This window comes from Mustela nivalis, assembly GCF_964662115.1.
Source record: "Mustela nivalis genome assembly, chromosome: 4".
Classification (NCBI taxonomy): domain Eukaryota; kingdom Metazoa; phylum Chordata; class Mammalia; order Carnivora; family Mustelidae; genus Mustela; species Mustela nivalis.
The window spans coordinates 163,895,052-163,919,001 of NC_139023.1; the positions used below are offsets into that span (position 1 = coordinate 163,895,052).

The 23,950-nt window shown below is 38.1% G+C and overlaps 1 protein-coding gene across 3 annotated transcripts; it reads right to left on the reverse strand.

Moving 5' to 3' along the window:
- Positions 1-53: 53 nt before the first annotated feature.
- Positions 54-23,407, reverse strand: LPL (lipoprotein lipase; the record flags this gene model as incomplete). Of its 3 annotated transcripts, none has more annotated exons than XM_082726805.1 (10): positions 23,075-23,407; positions 16,437-16,597; positions 11,804-11,983; positions 10,389-10,500; positions 9,339-9,572; positions 7,703-7,945; positions 5,450-5,570; positions 4,545-4,727; positions 3,418-3,522; positions 54-1,661 (listed from the first exon to the last, which is right to left on the reverse strand). In XM_082726805.1, coding segments are annotated over exons 1-10 (1,428 nt in total). In that variant the 5' UTR covers positions 23,163-23,407. The 3 variants fall into 3 exon arrangements, with proteins under 3 accessions (XP_082582931.1, XP_082582932.1, XP_082582930.1); XM_082726806.1 differs by lacking the exon at positions 23,075-23,407 and adding an exon at positions 22,680-22,796; XM_082726804.1 differs by lacking the exon at positions 54-1,661 and having other exon boundaries at positions 3,414-3,522.
- Positions 23,408-23,950: the final 543 nt, after the last annotated feature.

The following is a 23,950-nucleotide window of genomic DNA, read 5'->3' on the forward strand; positions in this document are numbered from 1 at the left end:
AAGCCCAAATCCAGAAAATTAATGAATTAGCAAAAAGGGGGATGACAACAACAAATCTTACAACATTTTATTTTTAGAGAAAATCCATTCCAAGTTAGCTGACATCAATCACAGCATTCATCCTACTTTGTATAGGTATAACCATACTTCTCAAATGAAGAGCTGAAGTTCTGGCACCTCTGGAATAACTTCTACTCCAATATGTCCTAATGCTATACCTCTTGATTGTTTGCTTTCTAAGCTATGCTGAAGAAAAAATGTACATGTGGGGCTTCATATATAAGTAATATGTTCAGATACCCACACATGTTCACAGTTTGGATTCTCAGCAATAGACTTTGAAACATTTTACTTCTTTATTAATTTATATTAATTATAGATCATTCTGAAAATATGATACCTAGTTTATAAATAACTGTTCACTCACTCTTGACTAACTGTTAAAAATAACACCTCTCATGGCATTTGATGTGGCTATGGCAATTGAGGATTCTTTTAATTTCCCACAATGTTTTTAAGCCCTGTTTATGGATATATACTTTTTCATCTCTTAACTTAGTAACAATAGCCTTTGTTTAAAATTTATAGGAACTTGTATGACATAAAATTTGACCTCTGGTACATATCATCTTATTAAAACCAGGGAAGAAAGAGACATGGTCAAAGTATAACTGAAGCATGACTGAGATAACCCTAAAACTGAACAGTGCCTATCAAATATTAAATGACCTCAAATTGATGAATATAATTTCAGAAATCTGGTAAATGAAACTGCGGTATCATTTCCTTTTCTCATAGTTAAAATTATGTGTCAGTTGACAATAATAGGCTCTTTTAAAACATCAACCTAGAAAGCACTGTTAAAATCTCAAGACAAATGGTGGGTAGAGATTAAGCAGTAAACTGTAAAGCCTATTAAAACCAAATTGGTCTAAATTTTGTATCTCTTTTAATTTTTAACTTAGCAATGATGCAATCAGCTTCAGGGAGGGCTTAAAGTTTCAGTGATTTATGAACTTCATTTTCTATTCCTTTCTCCAAGTCACTAGGCCCTGGTTCTGTTGGGCAACACAGAACCCAATGTCAAGAGAAGAGCCATTCCAAAAAAGTCAGGTGTTTTGACTAGTAGGTAATGGGTCCAACTCATGTCACCAAAAAGAAAAAAAAAAGAAAAAAAAAAAAAGAAAAAGAAAAGTAAAGTAAAGAAAAGAAAAGAAAAAAATATCATTTTCTATATTCAGACTTGGAGAAAACTTTGAGAAGGTATCAGTCCAGAAAATGCAGACTTCTGATTAAAAAACGAGATTCTACTCAATTTTAGGCTATGGTTAAACTCACGAGATAAAGAAGGCCTATCATGTTACCATGACTCAAAATGTTTCTTACTTCTTTCTCTAAGGGCAAAACAGTGATTTTCAAATCTGTGATCTTTTAATGTTGGAAGATGTGTTATTTGGGCAGTATATTCCTCACATTGAATTAGCCACTTTTTTGGGTATTTAAGACTGTATCCTAAAATAACTAGTCAATTATTAATTAGGGATTAATATTCAGAAAAATTCTCTTTAAAATAACCAAAGCACTAAGCATCTTTTGTAAAAGTTATTTCGTTCTTCAAGGAATTCCTCTGGTGTTCTTCCTTCTGGAGATTTGCCCAGGGTCTGAGAAAAAGCAGAGGAAGGGAAATTTATTATTTGCTTAGTGTTTTATAACTCCCCATCCCACCCCCACCTTCATGATGAAAAAGTTATTCGATTAGAAGTTCAGAACAAAGGTTGTGATTATATACCCAGGGTACATATGGATCAAATATGGATAATGGCAGGCTTGTGGGAATAAAAAACCCTCTATGGTCTACTTAGCCATGGCCCAATAAGGACTTTCATTTTTCAGAGGACTGAATCAAATTATTTCAAAGAATATATGATTTAAGATTTCTTAATTCTAAAACTTGTCAAATGAAATGCCTGATTTTTTGCTTTTCTTTTGATATGAGTCTTCTATCAGAAGAGACAGAGAACTTTTGATTAATTTAGTGACAGAAGAAAGAAACTGCAGAGGGTTATTAGTCTGATTCACAATTCCTAGATAAAGTTCAGATGTATAAAGAAAAGCCACCTAAATATCTGTGGTGTCAGTAATCCTGTAATCATACAAGGAATGTATCAATAGACTTTCTCAGATAAATGACGGTGACTTATATAAATAATATAACCAGAAATACTTTTAAAACAGCTGGAGATACTTCCTAATTTTTCAGGTTTTCTCTTTACATTCACATATAGACTTAAAACAGTGGATGCTTTGGGGAAAATGTATGTGTAACAAGTGTTTGTATATGTTTGTATGTGACATAAATGCATGTACAAAACTTCACAGTCTCTTCTAAAAGTTAAAGCAAAGGTGAAATTGTCTTAGATTTGTGATGAGGGAAAACAAAGCAATGAACTTCTGATTAGAACTGTCTCCACTTAGATAAAAATTCAGTTATTCTGCCTGACTCAGTACCATCAACTATTTTTCATTTTAAGTTTATCTTGAGTGTTCTTACATTAATGTTTTTAATCACGTGGCTTCATCTTATTATTCAAAGTGCATGCCATAAGAAAAAATATAAATATTATATACGCATTGAGAAGGTCTGAAAGAATATAAATTTAAATGTTAATTGGGAGTTATCCCTGGGGGATAGAGTCACAGTGATTTTATTTTAGCCTCTTTTTCCTAATTTACCCATAATCCATAATTATCCATGGATAAATTACAACATAAAATAAAAATTTAAAATAACAGAGATATTCCACATAGGGTCTTTAATGTGTTTTGATTAGGCAATTCTTATTCTGTACTTTTGTCTATAAATGTAACTGAGAGAAGAAAAACCAGAAGCAATTGTTTTTTCTATTTCTGGATGAGGTTGTGACCAGCCTTGCCCATTGTTTCTTGCTTTCCTGGCTTGTATGACATGATCTAAGCTTTTTCCTCTTACACTTGTAACCCATTAACACTTGGTATCTGGCAGGGGAATGAGTAGGGAAATGAAAGTGAGGCAATGTGAAAATTCAGGAGAGGTTGGAGAAGGTCACATGTTTAACTCCACTTAGTACTGACAGTCTGGAAAGGCTTAGCTGACAGCTGCAAAATGGACCAGTCTTAAAGGTCAGTAGGACAGAGCCAACAGATTATTTTGAAATGGAAAAGAAAACCATCTCCTAAATTCTAACTCCATTAGCTTCCCGTTGTTGGGAATTTTGAGATGGATGTTGGGTGGCTGCCCCTTTTTGGTTCTCTGTTCTGGAACCTGCTGCCACTTGGAGCACTAAGGACTATGTGCTGCAGCTGATGTTTTGTCCCCCTGGAAGGGCTATGTAATAGCAAGCTCAGGGTATCCAAGGAACTTTAGCTTATGATGCTCACCAACCAGACTTTTTATTCAGAGACTTGTCATGGCATTTCACAAATACTACAGATGCCTTTCCTTTCTGCAGATGAGACACTTTCTCCCTGGAACAGAAGATTACCCTGTAGAAGAAAATGAATGTGAGCATGTCAAAAGGGAAAAGAGAAACAACTGAAAATATATGGTTTGGTCAGAGCTGTTTAAATCCCACCTGATCATTATGATTAATTATTTTGATATTTCCAGTAAACTGCTTAAAGTCAGGCCATTCTGGCCAGCAGCATATCTGAACCAGAGAGTTAATTGAGGGCCTAATCCACTATTTAACAAAAGAGTTAATTAGTCTATACAGGCATAAAGACAGCTTGGAGCAGCCCCAAAATCTCAGAGCTTTCACCAAAAGGTGACAGAAGATCAAATTTACCATTTCCTTTAATATGCATTAGGGAATTCACAAATGATCCTTCAACTCCTGTGAAAGAAATAAACTCTCGGCATAGCCTCTTCATCCACAACCTGTTTTTTGTTTTGTTTGTTTTTGTTTGGTTCTGTTCTGTTTGTTTGTTATAAAAGAAAATGACCAAAGAGAAAAAAAAATCAATCTTAATTTAAAAAGTCATTTTTATTAACAATAATGGCACACTATAGTTTGCAAAATCCCCATACATTAATTATAGAAGGTTTAAATCCTATGGGCCTCTTTATGCAGCTAATTTATAGATAACGTGAGGTGAGGGAATGAAGACAGGGTGAGATTACTTTGGAATCTCGTTCTTCTTGAAGAGGTTGATTTTAATCTTTGAAAGTCAAATCTCTGAGATTCTTTCCATAACTGTTTTGTGCTTGTAAGAAACAGTGCTAAATGAGAAGCTAAGATCCTCAACTTAAAATCTCAGCTCTCATCCAATAATTGTGATCAATTCAGGGCTTATATTTTCTTTCCATGATATTTAGAAACACTATTACTTCCCTGGGTGTGATAATAAAAGAACATGTCTCCCCAAAATTATAGGTATAATTATCTAGTTGATACAGTTTTAAAGAAAGAGCTTACTAAAGTTCCAACCTGCATGATGAAGGCTCCATTATTTCTAGGTCAGGACACAGTGAGTTTAAAATGAATGGGGAAAATACAATTAATTACTTTTTTTGGGTCTCTCCAGCTTTTACTCTGATCTTCTCAATAGCAAAGCTGGGGCTGCTCCACCAGTCTGACCAGCTGAAGTATGAATCGTTCTTCCATTTGAGTTTCAACATTAGCAGTTCCCCAATATCCACCTCCGTGTAAATTAAAAAAGAGTATGTCTTATTTGCAGAAACTTCAGGCCTGAAGAAAAAAATTAGCATATTCGGTTAGTTCTGGATATAAGTTTTTTGTTTTTTGTTTTTTTTATTTTTGTTTTCCTTACAAGACATAAATAGCTTTATTGTTTGGGAGGTATTTTAAAAATGCAAAAAATGTCCAGCAAAATACTCAAGATGAAGATCAATGGCATTTGGATATTTTAAAAGATAAACCCTTTTAATCTATTCTAACTTTTACACTAACAGTATGAACTATTTAATACAATTCTTAGGGAAAAAATCCATATATCAATCATTCAGAGACATTTATATTCATTTTCATCTATCCCCTTTCAATCTATATTGCTATATGAACATGTTTGCTTTGTTAAAGTCATAAAATACATATAATTCTCTATTCTTTCTTTGTTTACTTCATATTTTACTTTCCATTTTTTGCCCTGTTTTACTGGGATTTTTATAATTATAGTTTTTAGAAACTATATTGATTTTATTGGCTTTAAACCACAACTCATTTAGCCATTGTCTCAATGTTGGGTACTTATTTTCTTTCTAATCCATGCTATTATATGTACCAATGTAATGAGAGCCACCCAGATGCCCGCCATAAAGCTTTTAAAAAAAATCCGAAGACTGTTTCTTTTCCAAGTGTCCTACTCTTCTGCTCTAAGGACCAATGGTTATAGCAGGTAGCATTGCCATGATAAACCCACATGCTGGACGTAATGCCATGTGGCTACTCACAGGGTAAAAGGGATGTTCTCACTCTCGGCCACAGTGCCATACAGAGAGATCTCGAAGGCTTGGTTGGTCTGTGTATCACTCTCAGTCCCAGAAAAATGTATCTTTACTTGGTAATGGAAGACTGTAGAGAGAAAATTGGAACAAGTGCTGATCAGTTTTTATGGAACCACCACCGTCCCCAAATAAATGGGTAACTCAGAACCACAGAATCCTGAACCATTAAATAGGAAGTGTTCACACATGACTATCAGTGTGGAAGATTCCTTCATGTCTGCACAGTGTTCATTACTAGAAAATTCAGACCTTGAATTCCACTCCCTTTCAGGAAAGTGTGGTTGTAGTGGATAGAAGAAATCCAGGTGTATATGAATTGTAAAGCAGTCCTAGAAAGTAGTCATTTTTGATGGGGCACAAGGGAGAGCAAATCAAGAAGTGAAAATACCATGATTCTTTCTTCAAGAACTCTACCCTTTCTTTCTTTTTTTTTTTTTTTTTAAGATTTTATTTATTTATTTGACAGACAGATCACAATAGGCAGAGAAGCATCAGAGAGAGAGAGAGGGAAGCAGGCTCCCCACTGAGCAGAGAGCCCGATGCAGGATCCCAGGACCCTGGGATCATAACCTGAGCTGAAGGCAGAGGCTTTAACTCACTGAGCCACCCAGGAGCCCCGAACTCTACCCTTTCTTGGCCATCTTATCGCCAAACATCTATATGGAGCATATTTTAATGGGACATTGTGTGACTGTTTCTTCATGTTTTATGAGTATGTCTGACTCCCTACCTACGTGTAAATTCCCTCAGGTCAGAAGATCACATTATTTATCCTCTTTATCAACTCAGCACCTACCACAGAGTAGGTAGTATATAGCAGGCTCACAATCAACCGTATTTATCAAATTATCAGTGAGGCTATAAAAACTGCTAGTTCCTAATCTGTTCTGTATTAGGGAGAACCTCTGGAAGCAGATACTTAAACATCTACATTTCCTTGCTGCTCTCCCCATCTCCATTAAAAAGCTGGAGTAGATGAGATGGGGGAGATTAAGGAGATAAGAAAGGCAGCTGGTTTAACACATAGCTACTAAAGGTGAAAAAAAACAGAGTTTGGAGTTGAATGGAGTCCTTGCAGGCATCACCATATACCAGAGCAAGGGAAGTTGAGACTGCCAAAGTACTCCCAAAAATAGGATGGCGCCCTGCATAGCACTGCAGGACACATGGGGATAAGTCTTCAGAAGAGTCCAGTCTCCTCTATACCTCACACCCGTTTTCTTATTCTGAAGAGTCAGGGAAACTAAGGGTTTCCTCATTGCTTAAAAGGTTCCCTTGAATTATTGCTGCTCCAAACCTTTAGGCCACCAAATATACCACTATAGCGGTTCTAACAAAGCCCCTTCAAATAGTTGCCTCTATCATATATATTTTATCTCAGAAAACTGTACTTCAATATCATCCTTTCCCTCGGACTTCCACCTGGACCCCACATAAGTTAGCTTTTCTGGCCTAGTTCCTCTTGCCAGATTTCCTTAGTATCTCCTCTCCTGTTTTCCTCTAATCCCTATAAATCTTGCTCTAAACATGTTTGAAATTCAACTGGGTATAAATTCATGACAAAATGGAAATATCTTGAGGTTTGGTATATTCTTCCCTCCCAGGAACAGTTAAAATATAGGTAGTTTTTGCCTTCACTTAAACCAAACTTTTTTCTGTGAAGGGCAGATAGCAAATGATTTAGGCTTTGTGGGCCATACGGTCTCTGTCCCAACTACTTAACTCTGCTGCAGTAGCACAAAAGCACTCTTAGTTAATATGAAAATGAATGTGTATGGCTGTGTTCTAATAAAACTTTCTTTACAAAAGCAGGAGGTAGGCTGGATTTGGCCCATGTGCCATAGTTTCTTGCTGACCCTGGATAGATGGATGCTTTCAAATTAGTTCAGAGCCTAGTACGAATGGGCTGGCCAATGCTGGTGGTCACAGTTACTGAGGAGGGTGGCAGGCAAGGCTGCTGCCTAGGATAGTGCAGGTTGTGCACTCGGCATTACTGGTTATATAAATTGGGAGCTTCAGTTAAATAGACCAAGGTAACTTTTTCTCTACCAAAGGAAATACAAGTGAGGATTCAGGGTTTAGTAACATCATTTCACTACCTCTGTTGCAATGGACAGACATCATACATGTGATGCAGTAAGCATGATAAAAAAATAGGATCAAATTGATTTTCTTTATTCGCAACATTCTCCAGCCTACCTTTGTAAGGCATCTGAGAGCGAGTCTTCAAGTACATTTTGCTGCTTCTCTTGGCTCTGACCTTATTGATCTCATAGCCCAAGTTGTTGCAACGGTTCTTTCTGCAACTCAAGCAGAGCCCTTTCTCAAAGGCTTCCTTTGAATTGCACCGGTAGGCCTTACTTGGATTTTCTTCATTCAACAGAGAGTCAATAAAGAGATGAATGGAGCGCTCATGGGAACACTTCACTAGCTGGTCCACATCTGGGGAAAAAGAGGCACAAAGGAAATTCAACTCCATGAGTGCCCACAGTGAGTTTTTCATCGTGTAGTCCAAACTAGTTTAGGTGTGATGTCAGAATAAAATTACCTAAGGATCTAGTCCTATGACTGCTTGAGTGTAAGTCCTATTTAAGGAGATATTTTTGGTGGCAGTTTCTCCTGTCTTTCTTAGTCAAAATTGCAAATTTTCAGAGAACTTTTGCCTTTTCTGCTGTCTTATATTTGTATGTTTATGAAGATATAATAAGAGACATTCAAGGTAAAAGTTGATTTCCCCCTGTTTGTCACATCTTTCTTTTATATTGAAAACATAAAATATTTCTCCATGCTTCTAGAAATACCATCATAAAAGGCAGAATTGTTAAGTGAAAAGTATTTTATAATATGTATAATTGGAGGTTGTCTCACTATCAATAATTTTTACATCAAATTAACCACGGAAATAATTAGCTATATAATAAAAGTGTATCTCTTACCATAAGATTTTATAACTATTAAAAACAGTAACATTAAGCTGTAATTTCTATAACACTGCACAAAGACCTGAGCATATTGACTACAGGTAAGTTCCACTGCTCACAAAGGATGAAAAGATCCCTTAAAACAAATTATAAATCTGACACAAACATGATTATTGCAGTAAACATTAAGATAACATTAACTTATATTTTCTTCCTTAAATTTTGGAACAGTTAGAGAAAGGTGATTTATTTTATTTTTTTAAAGATGTATTTATTTTAGAGAAAGAGAGGACGAGAGAGAATGCATGTGCATGAGTGAGAGGAAGGGAAGAGGGAAAAAATCTTCAAGCAGACTCCCCACTGAGGGCGGAGCCCCGCTCTGGTCTGGATTATTAAATCCAGACCCACAAGATCAACGACCCACAAGATCATGACTTTAGCCAAAACCAAGAGTCAGAGTCTTAACAGACTGAGCCACCCAGGTGCCCTTGATTTGCTTCTTATTTGGACGTCTCTTTAAAAGGCTGACAAAAGAAATCTGAACTAATTAACAATAACTCTTATGGTTTTACAACAATAAGAGAACATGTGGCCTGATATCATTTTATACTGCTATTATCCAATGCAGTGGAGTTTTCTTATGTAGGTCTCACCTTTCTCTTTTATTTCTGGAAGCTCTGTACTCAGTGTAGTCTACAATATAACACATAAAAGAAAAAAATGTCTGTCTGTCTGACCAAAGGAAGTAATAAGGCAGTAAAGGTGATCACACTGAATATGATAGCCTTTTCAGAAAGATTTCTTGGCTCAATGTGTATATTAAAACTACATACTTGTTGGGAATGGATAGGAGACTAGATCAATATGAATTAAGTGTGAAACTTATATTTAACTAACTTCTAAATGATATTTACCTCCAAGACCTCTCTCTGCAATCACACGGATAGCTTCCCCAATGTTACATCCCGGTTGAAAAGTGCCTCCATTAGGATAAATGTCAACATGTCCTACTGGTTTCTGGATTCCAATACTTCGGCCAGGTGATCCTCTGGTGAATGTGTGTAAGACATCTACAAAATCTGCATCATCGGGAGAAAGGCGACTTGGAGCTTCTGCATATTCAAAATTAGGTCCAGCTGGATCTAGGCCTTAATGCGGGGGGTGGGGGTGGGGGGAGTAGGTGGGGAGAGACAAACAACAAAGAAACATAATAAAGGCCTCACAGATTTTTAAATTCCCACTCATTTTAGCCTCCATCAGTATCACCTTAGCATTCAATTGTTCATCATTTGAATGTAACTGGCAGCCACATGGGTTCTTATTAGTTCCTTATTCTGTAGTGATTGGATTCTTAAATTACTGAGAGTATCAAAAGTAGGCTTAGCTCCTGTGAAAGAAATTTGACGCTCCTGAACAGTAAATAGAAATCTTCATTCAGGACAAGTAGATCTCAAAAAAATAATTTTGTAAATTATTTTTGAACCTGGTGAGAAGGGCTTCAAACAGTGGCAGGCTCTTTCTTTTTCTCTTGGCATGCCAAATTATCCATTACCGGGGTTGACTGTCTTCCTTTTTTCAAATAGCCTCTGGTGTTGGCCCTTTTTCATTTCTCTCAGCACTGATGGGAGAGGTGACATACATGCATTATACCACCAAAACGCAGAGCAGAGGGAGGAGGGGAATGAGCTTCCCAGAGACTCCATTGGGCAATCTGTGCTTAATTAACTCTGCTCTATTTCTCTTCTGACAGTATATGGTAAGCCTAGGAGAGCAAGGGCCCATATTCTATCTTATTCCAGGGGAAAAAAAAAAAAAAAAAAGAAGGCCTCCTATGAGATAATCAAATGGCTGGGCAAACACAGGAAAACCACACACATACGGGTATTTGACAAACTTTCTGATTCTCTTTCAGAATGACTGGCATCTCAACTCTTCTGTGATGACTACTGGCAGTGCTTTCTTACCAGTAATTCTATTGACCTTCTTATTGGTCAGGCTTCCTGCAATGCCAGCAGCATGGGCTCCGAGGCTGTATCCCAAGAGATGGACATTGTCCAGAGGATAGTGAAATTCCTCCTTTGGAAGAGAAAAAGAAAAAGGTTCTTACAGTTCTGTACAAAAGATCAAAGCTAAAAGAAAAAGTGAATATAAGTATTGTTCTTGAAATACAGGCAACACTTAAAATTAACTCTACTTATTTTAATTTTGTGTTTTAGATCAAACGCTCTAGTGTTGAGATTTTTCTTTTTCTTTAAAAACATATCTAAGTTAGAAACTTTTCCCATCCGTCTAAATTGAAGTGTATGGAAACCTGAATTTCCATATATCTGAAAATATATGTATGCATGTACATGTGTAGTTATATACTTATATGTAGATGTATGTATGTATGTGTCATCTATATGTAGATAAACTATATGTAAACATACACACATATATCAAATATATATTTAACTTTAACCCATTATTCCCTACTCTAAATACTCTACATAATTTTATTCCTTCAGGTTGGCCAGAAAATATTACAGGGGGAAATAACCACAGAAACATATGATCCAGGCTTTTTCTTCAACAGATGAGAAGCCTAAGGCCCAGGCAGGTGATACCATTTGCCCAGGTTCACTTTCTTAACGAGCAAAAGAGTCAAGAAAAGAACTCTAACTTTTAATGGTCAGTCTAATAAACAGATTATTTTTTACCTCCAAGTATCTGGCTTAAATAATTTGGCCCTATTAGAGTCTTAACTTTCTTTCAGCCAACCCCAAGATATTTTTCAAAGGTAATTTCAGAGGCTGACATCAGAGGATGGATGGATCAAAGTGGAAGCTAAATCAGAATTCCTGACCCACAGCCACCTCATAGTCTACAGACCTACCCTGCCATTTTCTTCCTAGCTCAAACCTATCCATCCCTTAACCCTCAACAAGTATCTGGACCTTTAATCTACACTAAGGAATGGGTAGTATTAATCTTTTCATGAAAAATATTGGTATTCTAATGGGTCAAAGGCAGGATAACATTTTCATGCACCAGCCTAGTGTAGAGAAGGATTTGGCTGAACATGACATCTTTTATCTGCCCTGAAATAACAAGCTTTTGTCTGCTCTGCCTAAATAGTTCTTGGTCGTGCCAGATCTAATCACTAGGAGAATATCAAAGGATAGGGCATGGCAAGACTATGCCTTGACTTTACAGTTTTTCATTCTTATCATAATGCTGCTTTCTGGCTAAAAAAAAGTCTGTATTTATTCTGTATATTTGAATTGCCCCAGAAAATATTTATATTTAAGTGAAAAGGAATAAAGACCAGCCTTTTGTTCAGCAATAGTGAAGGGATCAGTTTCGGACCCATTAGCCTTCTTCCCACAGTCTTACTTACCGCCATCCAGTTGATGAACTTGGCAACATCTTTTCCCACCAGCTTGGTGTACCCTGCAGACACTGGATAATGCTGCTGGGCCCGTGACAGCCAGTCCACCACAATGACATTGGAGTCCGGTTCCCTCTTGTACAGGGCAGCCACAAGTTTTGGCACCCAACTCTCATACATTCCTGTCACCTGAAGAGGATGATACAAGCTTTCCTAAAATACCCACCTGCAACTTGTTATAGATATGTCAGCTATATTAAATGGAAAGAAAACAAACCTCAAAGGAAGCCCATTGGCTCAGAAAGAAAACTTAAACCATGGAAAAGAATAATCAGAGACTTATGCCTAACTCTCTTGAGGCAAATCTGAATATGCCAAAGAAGGAATGTGTTGAGCTGAGGAATGGCAGGTTATGTTCACACCACCAATTTTTAAACACTTGTTTTATAAATTCTGTAAAAACCAATCATTTATATAAAAGATCAATCTGAATAAGTTAAAATTCTGCAGCAGAATTATAGACTATTTTAAAATAAATTTAATTTAATTATTTCCAATTAGGTTAATAAATTTTTCCCAACCAATCATTTATATAAAAGATCAATCTGAATAAGTTAAAATTCTGTAGCAGAATTATAGACTATTTTAAAATAAATTTAATTTAATTATTTCCAATTTGGTTAATAAATTTTTCCCAACCACATTATTTTGGAGGATGTGAATGTACTTGTTTTTCTTATAAAGAGTCATTTATATCAAACATTTGATATGCTAAAGAAAAAAGTAGTTTCAAGCATACTAATCCTAATAGAAAGTAAATTCATTCAGCAATCTCTCTGTTAATACATAAGCAAATGATCAGCTTAGAATTTTTTTATCATTTCTCTCAAATTCTTAATTATCAGAGTGGGAATTAATGAGGTTTAATAGTCACAATTCCCAAATTATTAGGTTGGCCCTGTCTGGAGATAAGAAGACTTCCAACTATAATTCTTTGCCTCTTATTTTAAAAAGATTCCCAAATTCAAAGTCAAAAGAGTCCTCAGGTTAATTCTATTTCTGTAAAATTTTAATTTAAGTTTTCAGAAAGAGCATTGGACACCTTTGCAAAGATGCATACTTTACAATAACGGAAACAGACTTAAAAACTGCAGATGGTAAAACTGTGCACCATCTTGCCATGAACTTAAACATAGCAGTAACCGGATTCCAATCCACTAATCTACCCACTCCTACCATGACCTGAGAGAAAATCATGTTGTAGCCACAGAAAAGATTACTTAAATATGTGCTCAAAAAAGAAGATTCTGAAATACATGTTTAAGATAGCTTTTCAGGGAGACCTATAAAACTCATACTCTTCTTAGCTTAATTCCAGTAACAAAAATAGGAGTCATGAATTCTCAAACCAAGGAACTTCAATTGGAACATTGATCTTATATAGTGGATTCTTTTAGATTTTTTCTTCCATTTTATTTAGTTTATTTTTAGTTTATTTTCTAGACTAAAACAATCAAAACGAGATCTCACTTCACTCCTGACACAAATAGCAATTAGTTGTGCTCTGTGGCAGGGAAAAGCAATCCTGAAACTCAGGAGATTTTGGTTTCAGTCCCAGCTCTTCCAATAATTACTTCTATGAATGTAGGCACTGTCTTAACATTATAGGCCACCTATAAAACAAAGGGGTTGGGGTCAGATGATCTTGAAGTTACCTGCCACCTCATAAATGTCTTTTTGTAACCACTCTGACTCCCAATCTACTTGCAGTGATATAATACCAAGTATGAAGAGAAAAGAAGAAAATCTATAAAGGTAACATTAGTCCATTAGAAAATCATTTAAACTCTTTTTGAACCTGTCTCAAAAAGAGGCTGCTTTAAACAGTCTAAGCACAGGGGCGCCTGGGTGGTTCAGTGAGTTAAAGCCTCTGCCTTCAGCTTGGGTCATGATCCCAGGGTCCTGGGATCGAGCCCCACATGGGGGGGGGGGTGGTCTCTGCTCAGCGGGGAGCCTGCTTCTCTTCCTCTCTTTCTGCTTTTCTGCCTACTTGTGATCTCTGTCAAACAAACAAATAAAATCTTGAAAAAAAAAAAAAAAGAGTCTAAGTGCAGCCTCGGTCATGGCGGGAACAAGTCAGAACACCCACCTGGCCCAAAACCCCAATGAATTGGTACTGTCTCCGCTCTTCCTCTCTTAGACATTGAGGGTTTGCCACCTTTTGCAACTGCCTTTCAAGAAAGGATGATGTCAGTTTTTCAGAATGCAATGTTAACCACTCCTCCTTTCAGCCAGGCGTGAGGACCTCCTACCACAAGGAGAACTTTGTGCTTAACACTCTGGTCTATAAAACCTAAGCAGGTGGCAAAGCTCCAGGACAGCTGTGTCTAAACTGCCTTCTGGGCTGTGCTCTATGCATACTACACACTAAGCATTCTTCTGAATTTTCCATGGCAAAGCTGCAGAACTTCTTCATTTCCCTTTGTCCTATGACCTTGAGTTGCCAAAGAGTTTATCTCAGATAAGGCAAAAAATTATATTTGCTCTAAACCCCTATTACATGTTTTTCTGTATTATCAATGTTTCCAAGTTAAGCAATCTGTCAAAGAGTCAGTAACCCAACTTACTCCTACAGTGACTGATACTTTTATTAACTGCCTAAAAATTATTTCAAACCTTTCTTTTTTTTAATTCAATGTAAAATACTGCTGTAAGTAACTCTGAACAATAAAGGGGTGGAAAATACAAGAACTCACCTTCTTTAATTCTAAAAAGGTTATTATTTACTAGGTTTTTTCCTCCGAGTTTCCTTAAATCAGCACAAATTTTTAAAATCTTTGACTCTCAGACACACAGCTGAACTGAAGTCCTTCTGATCACTCAGTCCAGGTGGTCCAACTTAGCCAGCCAGGCAGACCACTGAGATAAGCTAAGATCCATTACCCAGTGTGGCTGGATTAATCATCACATAGGAGCAACCAGCTCTTTATGATGACACTCAGTTCCACAGTGGCCTAACCTCTGAGGTCAGGCTCTCAAAATGTTAGGACACACAATGTGAAGAATATGGGGGCTTAGTGAGCAGGAGGGCCAGTGATAGAAACTGGCACTGTGTACTGATATTGGATCAGTCATGTCATCTTTGCATGAGAAGAAACTATGCTTTTGAAAAAATCCCTAAAGCATCACGTTCTCTTGGGGATAAGATTGAGATGTCTGAGATATTCAATTTATTCTGTCATATAAAATGTTTCTTAAGCTTACTATATGTTTTTGAAAACTATTTGAAGTTCCATATACAACCAAAATGTCTCTAAAACTACCAATGTTTACTTTCTCTTATTTAAATCTCTTAAAATGTAAAAACATCTAAGTATTTGAATACATATTTTTATCATCATATATGTGATTTATTATGTTAATTCTAGTAAAGAGATTTTTAAAAAATAAACATCCATGCAAATTCTGTTAGTCGTTGCCTTCATCTCCATAAAAGTTACAGCATTTGTCCTGGATTAATAAGAAAGGAACTTAAGTTACACAGAAAAAGAAATCAGGACTAGAAATCTATCAATCATTCTCTAATTCATCTCACTAGAATTCATTTAGTATCTACTACTTTATTCACAAGCTCTGACATAATGGCAGGACTATTTCTCTTCAACCTCCCATTTTATATAAATTCTTTTTATATTAAAAAAAATGAAATCTTCTCACTAGGGTTTGAAAATATTAACAACAAACTGAAGTAGCTAAGAACTGCACCATGGAAGGTGACTGGCATATTCAGAAGGCACTATGTTAATTGTATTCTTTATTTTTGTTTTTGGGGTTTTTTTTTTTAAAGATTTTATTTAAATTTCAGCCAATTAACACACAGTTTCACATGTAAAATTTAGTGATTCAACACTTCCATACAACATCTGGTGCTTATCACAACAAGTGCATTCCTTGATTTAAAAGTAAAAGTAACTGTAACCGTAGTTTTTACATTTTCTAATCATTTGGCATGACACTTCCCTGGCTATCCCTCTTTCATCTCTAGAAAAGTTCTCTAAAGTTTACAACTGGCGAATTTTGGAAGTGGAGTCTAACCTCTTTGTCTTACACATCAGTCATCTGAGGCCCAGAAATGGGAAGTAGCATCAATCACATTACAGAGCTGGAGAATGGCAAAGCCAGAATCAGAATCAATATTTCCTCACACCACTCCAACCCTCTCCTCCCTCTGACAGGTTCTCCCTTAGAAAAGGACTTTTGGTGATGTGCTGCATGAATTAGGATCATGCAGTTTCCCCCTGGTTTCCTAAAACGATAAACTACATTCTGCTCTGTAGTTGAGCAAAGGCTTATTTTCCCACCTCACAAAAATGGCTGGTTCAAGGGCACCAACTAAGTACCATGGTAAAATGAAGGATGACACTACCTGGGGGAAATACGCATGAATCCATGATTTTAGATTCCACAATTCCCACCCCAAGCCAGGATTTCCTATACTCAAGTTTAAAGTAAAGCCATTGGAAAACAAACAGAAGCACAGGATAGGAAGACTCATCACAGGGCTCCCAACAACGGGAGAAAGCCAGACAGGCAGGATGCCTGGTCTACCCCATTCCGCTTCTTCCTAAAGAGACTGTCTTACCGTCCAGCCATGGATCACCACAAAGGTTTTGCTGCTGTGATTGAAGTGGCAGTTAGCCACAGATTCTGTCACTCCAGGAATGAGGTGGCAAGTATCCTCAGCTGTGTCTTCAGGGGTCCTTAGAGCAAATTTACTTTCAATATCTATAAAATCTCTTCCTCCTGTAATTCCCAAAAAGGGAAAAAAAAAAAATGGATAGGTGGTTAATTGGAGGGTTGTTTGTTTTATTTGCTGGAATGGTATGTTTTAAGCTTCTAAGCAACTTTCACCAGTGCTATTTTTATTTCTATTTTTGTAAATATATGTGGATTGCAAGAGAATGACTAATCCTCACTGATGATCAAAGTTGACAGAGATCAGAATCCAGGTCTTTTGGTTATAACTCAAAACTCATTCTCCCAAAGAACATTGGCTCATGGCTCTTGCATTGTAAAGTTCCACTTATTCCGTATTAGTGATTCAACACTTCCATACAACATCTATTATCTCACCCTCTTTCAATCTCCAGTTACAACAAAGGAATCTTTTCCCAAAATATTAAATAGGTTTGAGGAAAGTTTTCCTTTTCAGTAGCATAATTTTTAAAATGTTAGCATTAAGAAAACTTGGAAGCCTAAGTAAATTTTTGTATAAAATTTTTCCCACCCCCACATCAAGGTACATCAACTAAAATTGTTTTAAAAAGTCATTTGGAAATGCCTGTTCTACATGTGAACTGGTTAATTCTTTTTTTTTTTTTTTAAGATTTTTATTTATTTATTTGACAGATAGAGTGAGAGAGCATAAGCAGAGAGAACAGCAGAGGGAGCAAGAGAAGCAGGCTCCCTGCTGAGCAGGGAGCCCTAGGACCTGGGGGCTCCATCACAGGACCCTGGGATCATGACCTGAGCCAAAGGCAGACAGACGCTTAACCAACTGAGCCATCCAGGTGCCTCTGAACTGGTTAATTCTTTCCCCAAATATTTCTTTTATAATATTTCTTGTCTTTGCAGTCTTTCACACAAAGTCAAAGCTTAAAAAACTGTAGCAAAGCAGATTTGGGAAAGAATTCACTTTGACTTTTCATAGTCAATCACAAAGTGAATAAGGAGGGAAATAATACTTCAGCCAACCATTTGCCTCTCTTGATAATATATTTGAATTTTGATAAATCTTCATTTAATGCTAGAGTGAACGCTTGAAGTAAATTGTATTTCCCATTAGTCAAATTCTTACACAAAGTGAGCAAGTCAAAGGTAAGTTATTAGTTAAGGGAAGTTATTTAATTTCTTAACAAGTAAAAAAAAATTAAAAACTACTAAAAGGTAATAATTTGTAGTCTTTAGATTTTTTTATTTCTAATTTCTTAACCTAAACTTACTCTTTTCACAATTCAAATGCTGAAAATCTGTAATTTCAAGTAACATTGCAAAAGCCAGGCCAAAGAAGTGAAAATAAAAATGATATAGTATAGTGAAAGTACAAGGATTCAAGTCAGGCTTATCATGTAATTAGCTGAGTACTGGTCAATATTTCCCTTCTTAATTATTTTCTAAAACTCCTTAAGCAGTATTGTGGCTACTTACTAATTCATTATAGGTGACAAGTTGATTACACACACACACACACACACACGCACACACTTCTAGCACCTGACTATTCTAAAATAATTTATTCAAATAATAGCCTGTGGTAAGCTATTGATATTTAAGGTTTTTTTCATTTTCATATAGTAAAAGTACAACTGACCCACCAAAATACACTCTGCCTTCCATCTACCTTGAAGATGTAGGTCTTCCTTTTCCTTTCTAACCAGGAAGTACTCTGGTGGCCTTAAAACTAAATTAGTTTCACCTATCCCATATCGCTCCACACCAAATAAGTCATTCTTCCTCAATAATCACATTCTTTTAAAAGATCTTATTTATTTGTGAGAGAGAGCATGAGAGGAGAGAGGTCAGCGGGAGAAGCAAAGTCCCTGCTGAGCAGGAAGCCTGATGTGGGACTCAATCTCGGGACTCCAGGATCATGACCTGAGCCAAAGGCAGTCGCTTAACCAACTGAGTCACCCACCCCAGTAATCACAGTTTAACATGTTTCATCACCAATTTTTTTGAAATAGAAATCAAATGACCTGGCAGACAGATCTCACCCACCACCTACTTGTTAAACTGATATTTAAGATTATTGCCCTGCCTGACTTCAGAGGATACCACTCACTTTGGTTGATTTTTCCTTAGAATTATGCAATGCAGCAGCCCTGGTGTCACTGGTGGTTTTGAAAAGACTAAAAATATTCTCTGGCATTTTTAAGGCTAGCTTTGTATATTTCCATGAAAAAAGAAAAACTCTATTGAATTCATAGATTCTCAGTCAGTTGAGCATCCAACTCTTGATTTCGGGTCAGGTCATGATCTCAAGGTGGTGAGATCAAGCCCCAGGATGGCTCCATGCTGGGGGTGGAACCCGCTTAAGACTTTTTCTCCCTCCATCCCTCCCCTCACCGGCCTCACAGGCTCCCTCTCAAAAATAAATGAATGAATGAATAAATAAATAAATAAAACCTCCTGTATAGATTATCTGCATAGCCCACTGAGAGGTCCAATTTTCCACAACTAACATTTCCTGTTGGATACATAATTTCTAAATTAAAAAAAATAGGAAATTCATGCATTCTCAAACAAATTTGTATCTGGAGATTTTTATTTCACTTCTCAGGGAAAATTTTTTTTTTTTCATTTTTAAGTTATAGAAAGCATAATGAAGCATTTGACAGGAAGATAGCACCACTCCATATGCTACAAGATATTTTCAATTCTATGTCAGTGCTAGATATGAAATCATAAATGTTATAGTGATTACAGTTAGTCTTTCCTTCTCTTTGGATTCTGATAGAAAATATTCCCGATACTGGTGTAAGAATGTCTCAGCAACCTAGGGATGAATGTACTTCCCAAGCCTCACTTTCTCACACAGCTGATATATGTCAGTCAATATGTGTAGCTGTCCCAGTATACACTGGAATTGCTGTTGGCTGGCAAGATGAACTGATGTGACTCAACGGTTACCAAGAAAATTATTTTTTTCCATACATGAAAATGGTATTAATGGCTCTGCATTTACCTTTTTTAAGGGGAAAAGAATCTTTTATATCAGGACCCTTTAGAAATAAGAGCCACCTTAAATTAGTGGAAGGGTAAGGTGTATTCTTTTGTAAGAGCTTCCATCCTGAATTCAACTCATATCATCATCACCACATCAACCAGTTCCCATCAGATATGTTCTTATTCAGCACTAAGGTAAGATCTAGGGTAAGTTACAAGTTAATGTATTTCTCGACAATGTAATCTTTATTTCTAGATTATTAAATAGCTAAAATCCCAAGTGTATAAACAAAGACAAAAATTTACATAATGTTGATAATCACTCAGAGAGATGAAATTAGGTTGAGAAATCAAAGAGTTTCAAAGGTAAATTTATAAGGTATACATTATTGTTCCTAGAAAAGAACATTGAGCATCCCAGGAAAGATATTCTAAAGTCAGCTCACAATTATCAGATGAATAGGATTAGTGTGCATATGAAGACATGAGGTACAAGAGCTCAATTATAATGCAATTCTCTTTGAATTTTCTACCCCGCCACATACATGCCTAAAGGACTTCATCACTAATTTACCTTCTCTCTGAAACTGATGGTCATACTTACTCAGGCAGCTTCTACAGAATGCCAAAAACCACTGACTGCGTGAGAACAAAAATAGTTTGATGAGGTGAAAAAAAAAAAATCAATATCCTATCTGACTGAATTGATTGGTCTTTACATGCTCCTGATTATTTAACAAACTTTGCTTTTCATTTTTATAGAAAAAAAAGTTCATAAAATAGAAGCAGTAAACTATATAGCTCAATTTTTCCTCCTGAACAAAGGGAAGAAGAAAGGTTATGCTAAAAATACACTACACTATCTGAAAGAAAGTGAAAATTTTCCATTGTAACTCTACCCCTGTGTCTGACACGAACTTTTCAATACTGCTATTAATCAATCACTCCAGTGCTGAGGTCTGCTTCATTTGCAAATGCTATCAGCTATTTTGCTGTCATCACCATCACATTTAACTTCGATGTTAGCCTGGAAATTTACTATGGCAGATCAAATAGAATTGCAGCTACTGAGTACTGATTCATATGCTCCTTGTCTAGCTCTTTAAGCTTCCTAATGAGGCCCTGCAGAGATGGAGGTGGCTTCAAGAACAAAGAGCCTGAGGGCAGTGAGCATCTCGTATCCTCATATTCTTCTTAGGAAAAAAAAAAAAAATCCAGAATAAGCAAAGTCAGAGCCCAGAGAGGTACTGTTTACCATTCTCTCACTGATAAATTTTGCCTCTTAAATTGCTAAGTTCCTAGATGAATTCACCTGGAGGAGAAAATGGGAGATAATTTGCTGTGATGGGAGAAGCATAATATAAAGGGAGGTAGTGGTGGAGTGAAAGTAGGAGGGAAGGATAGGAGGGATTAATTTCATGTCTACTTAAAAATGATTCCTCCCTTGGGGCACCTGGGTGGCTAAGTCCCTTGCAAATCTGACTTCTGATTTCACCTCAGGTCAAGCTCTCAGGCTCTGGAGATGAAGCCCAGAATGTGCAGGGCGCTGGGTGTGTAGCCTGCTTAGGATTCAGTTTCTCTCTCTCTCTCTCTCTCTCTACCCCTACCCCCAAGTACTCAGGCTCTCTCTCTCTCTTAAGAAACAAAAACAAAAATTTCGAAATTATTAAAAAAAAAAAAAAAGTTCCTCCCTCGATACATTTACAGCTAGCTAAAGCATGCATTGCTTAAAATCCAATTTAATTCATCAGTCACAAAGCGCCCATTTAAATCAAAGGGTATGAATTAGAGGAGGCTAAGAGAATTTTGACTGTGGCCTGAACTCATTTTTGAGTTGAGGAATCTAAACTCAGAGAGGTGACACTAACCAGACCAGGAATTTAGGGCTGTGAACTTCTAAGAAGCCAGCAAAAACAGGGGCTCCATCAGATAAGCCTCTGCCTTTGCTTAGGCCATGATCCCAGAGTCCTGGTATGAGTCCAAAGTGGGGCTCCCGGCTCCGCGGGGAGTCAGCTTCTTCCTCACCCTCCGCCCCTTTCAACCTTGTGCTTGCGGGTGCACTCTCTACCTCCTTCTCTCAAAATAGATAATGGGGTGTGTGTGTATGTGTGTGTGTCTCTGTGTGTATTTCAAAGCTAGCAAACACAAACTGTGGAAAACACATATTTGTGTGTGTTTTTACAGTAAAAGTAGCTTCACACCATCGTGTATTTTCTGAAATAAGAATATGGAATTTGTTCCTACCATCTTCTTGGACAGGGTTAAACACTATAGAGGGGTACATACCACTATGCAAGATATTTAAGACTTTTTAATTCACTCTTCAGATACTGTTTTTTTAAATCCAATCAGACTTGATGAAATCTACATTTTTAAAAAATAAATCTAACAAAATGTTCTTTTTCCAACCCACTGCAGAAGTCTGCAAAGTCTGCAAAGTCATGGAGAAACTCGACTTGAACCCTGTTGCCAGTAAACATAACCAAGCGACACTGCTCTAACTGCAATTTCATCACTCAGGGGGGAAAATGTTGCCTTTGGGTTGCTGTTTTATGTTCAGTGAACCAAGTAAGGTTCAAGGTACTAGGGCTGCCTCTATAGTGGGCAGGTCTTGGGCTGCTCCTTTGTCTCCCTACATTTCTCCCGTAATGCCTTAACCCCGAGGAGTGGCGGCTGCAGGGCGCTGGCTGGATTTCACGCGGCGGCTCCCGGAAGCTCCACGTGCTGTGGACGCAGGCTGAGCGCCAGAGCCGGACTCAGCTCTGAGGAGTTTAAGAGTAGCCAAATGCAAACCTCCTAACACCACCGCAGCCGGCTGCCACAGTCTGCTGGTCTCTGCGCCCTGTTTTGAGGAGGGCAGCCCTCCGCTAGGCTTTCCGCGTGCTAAGAAAAGCGGCGCGTGCAATAATGGAAACTGGAAAGCTTCCCCGGCTCTCAAACGCCTGCGGGACGCTGCGTCCGCGGACTCGGCGCCGCGCGTCCCAGTCCCCCACCACCGGGTCCACGCCGAGGGCGAGTGCCCAGTGCTTCTGCGATGCGGACAAGGCCTCCTCCCCCGTCCCCACCCTCTCGGGTCAGCTTCTCTAAGAGAAAGGACCACTCTCTAACCACGCTCCCATAGGCGGGGGCCGAGCCGCGGTGGCGGCCGCGCCAGGGTCACCTTGACCTGCGTGCCTTTCATTCCAGGGTCCTCGCGAGAGGGTTACTGCCGATCACCGCCATTTAAGCCCTTCCTCCGACCTCTCTCGTCCCGCCCCTCGAGCTACCCCGTACTCTCTGAAGTCTACGGACGCGGAAACACCGCCTCCGCCAGACTGGGACAACGCGGGAACGGTTTCAACAAGATCAGAGGGAGAATTACTTCCCTGCCCCTCCAGACCCCAGCCCCTCCAGACCCCAGCCCGCTGGCTCTTCTCTGGACTGGCGCTTAGTCTAGGAGAGTCTCCAGTACGCATCTGCATCCCCTTTCGGCTTCCTCTTCTCCCACCTTCGTAACCTGTGGAAGTTGCCAAAGTGGAGTCCGCAAGTGGAGGGGAGTCTACGTTCAAAACTTACTGTCGGCGGCGGCCACCCCTCCGCGGGTGGCGGTCAGACTCTGGAACCACATGCCAAGCGCTACCAGCAACAGTGCTTTGCTCTCCATCTCGGGGCGCGTCTCTCGGTAGGAGCTACAGGGGACTGGCAGAAGTGCGGACAGGGTGATGGACCAGCTGAGCCCGAGGTGGGAGCAGGCTGGAGCTGAGGTCCAGCGTGGGACAAGTTGCCCTTTAAAAGGGAGAGCAGGGCAGCTAGAAGTGACAGGTTCCCTCTAAGGAGGAGGAGAACTGATCGAGTCTGACACTGTTTCCACTCCACAGCTGCTTATGTGACTGGAAATATGCAAATAAACCTCATCACCTATTGGCTATAAAATCATAAGTTGGGGGGAGGGCCCTAAATTCACTTCCAAGTATTTGAGCAAACAGTAAGGAGGATAAAACCTTGCCAGTGAGAAGAGGGGAAAAGGGCAGAAGGGAAATTTGCTTTCTCTGTAAGGTTCCTCTTTGCTTTTCCTAAGGACTCTGTCTCTCAAGGGCCCCCTGTACAAGCACAAAATACAAATTTATATGCATTTATGTTAAATACTCTCAATCACCAGTTTTCCAAGGTTAAGCTGTTAAACTACATTTGATTAATACTTAAAACTACACTTCTCTTTTCATGGCTTCTGTTTGTTACTTGCAGTGTTTGTTGTTATTTGTTTGCTTTTCCCAAAATTTTCCTAGACAAAGTCAATTTAGGGATCCATGGACACACATTGTTCTGCAGTTTATGCTTGCACATCTGGTATATTAACATTGGCGAAATGGATTAGCCTATGTGGTAGAGAAAAGCCTTCTTGGTCTAACTAGTTTTTAAATTTTCTCTCACGAAAATTGTGCCCAATCCTCA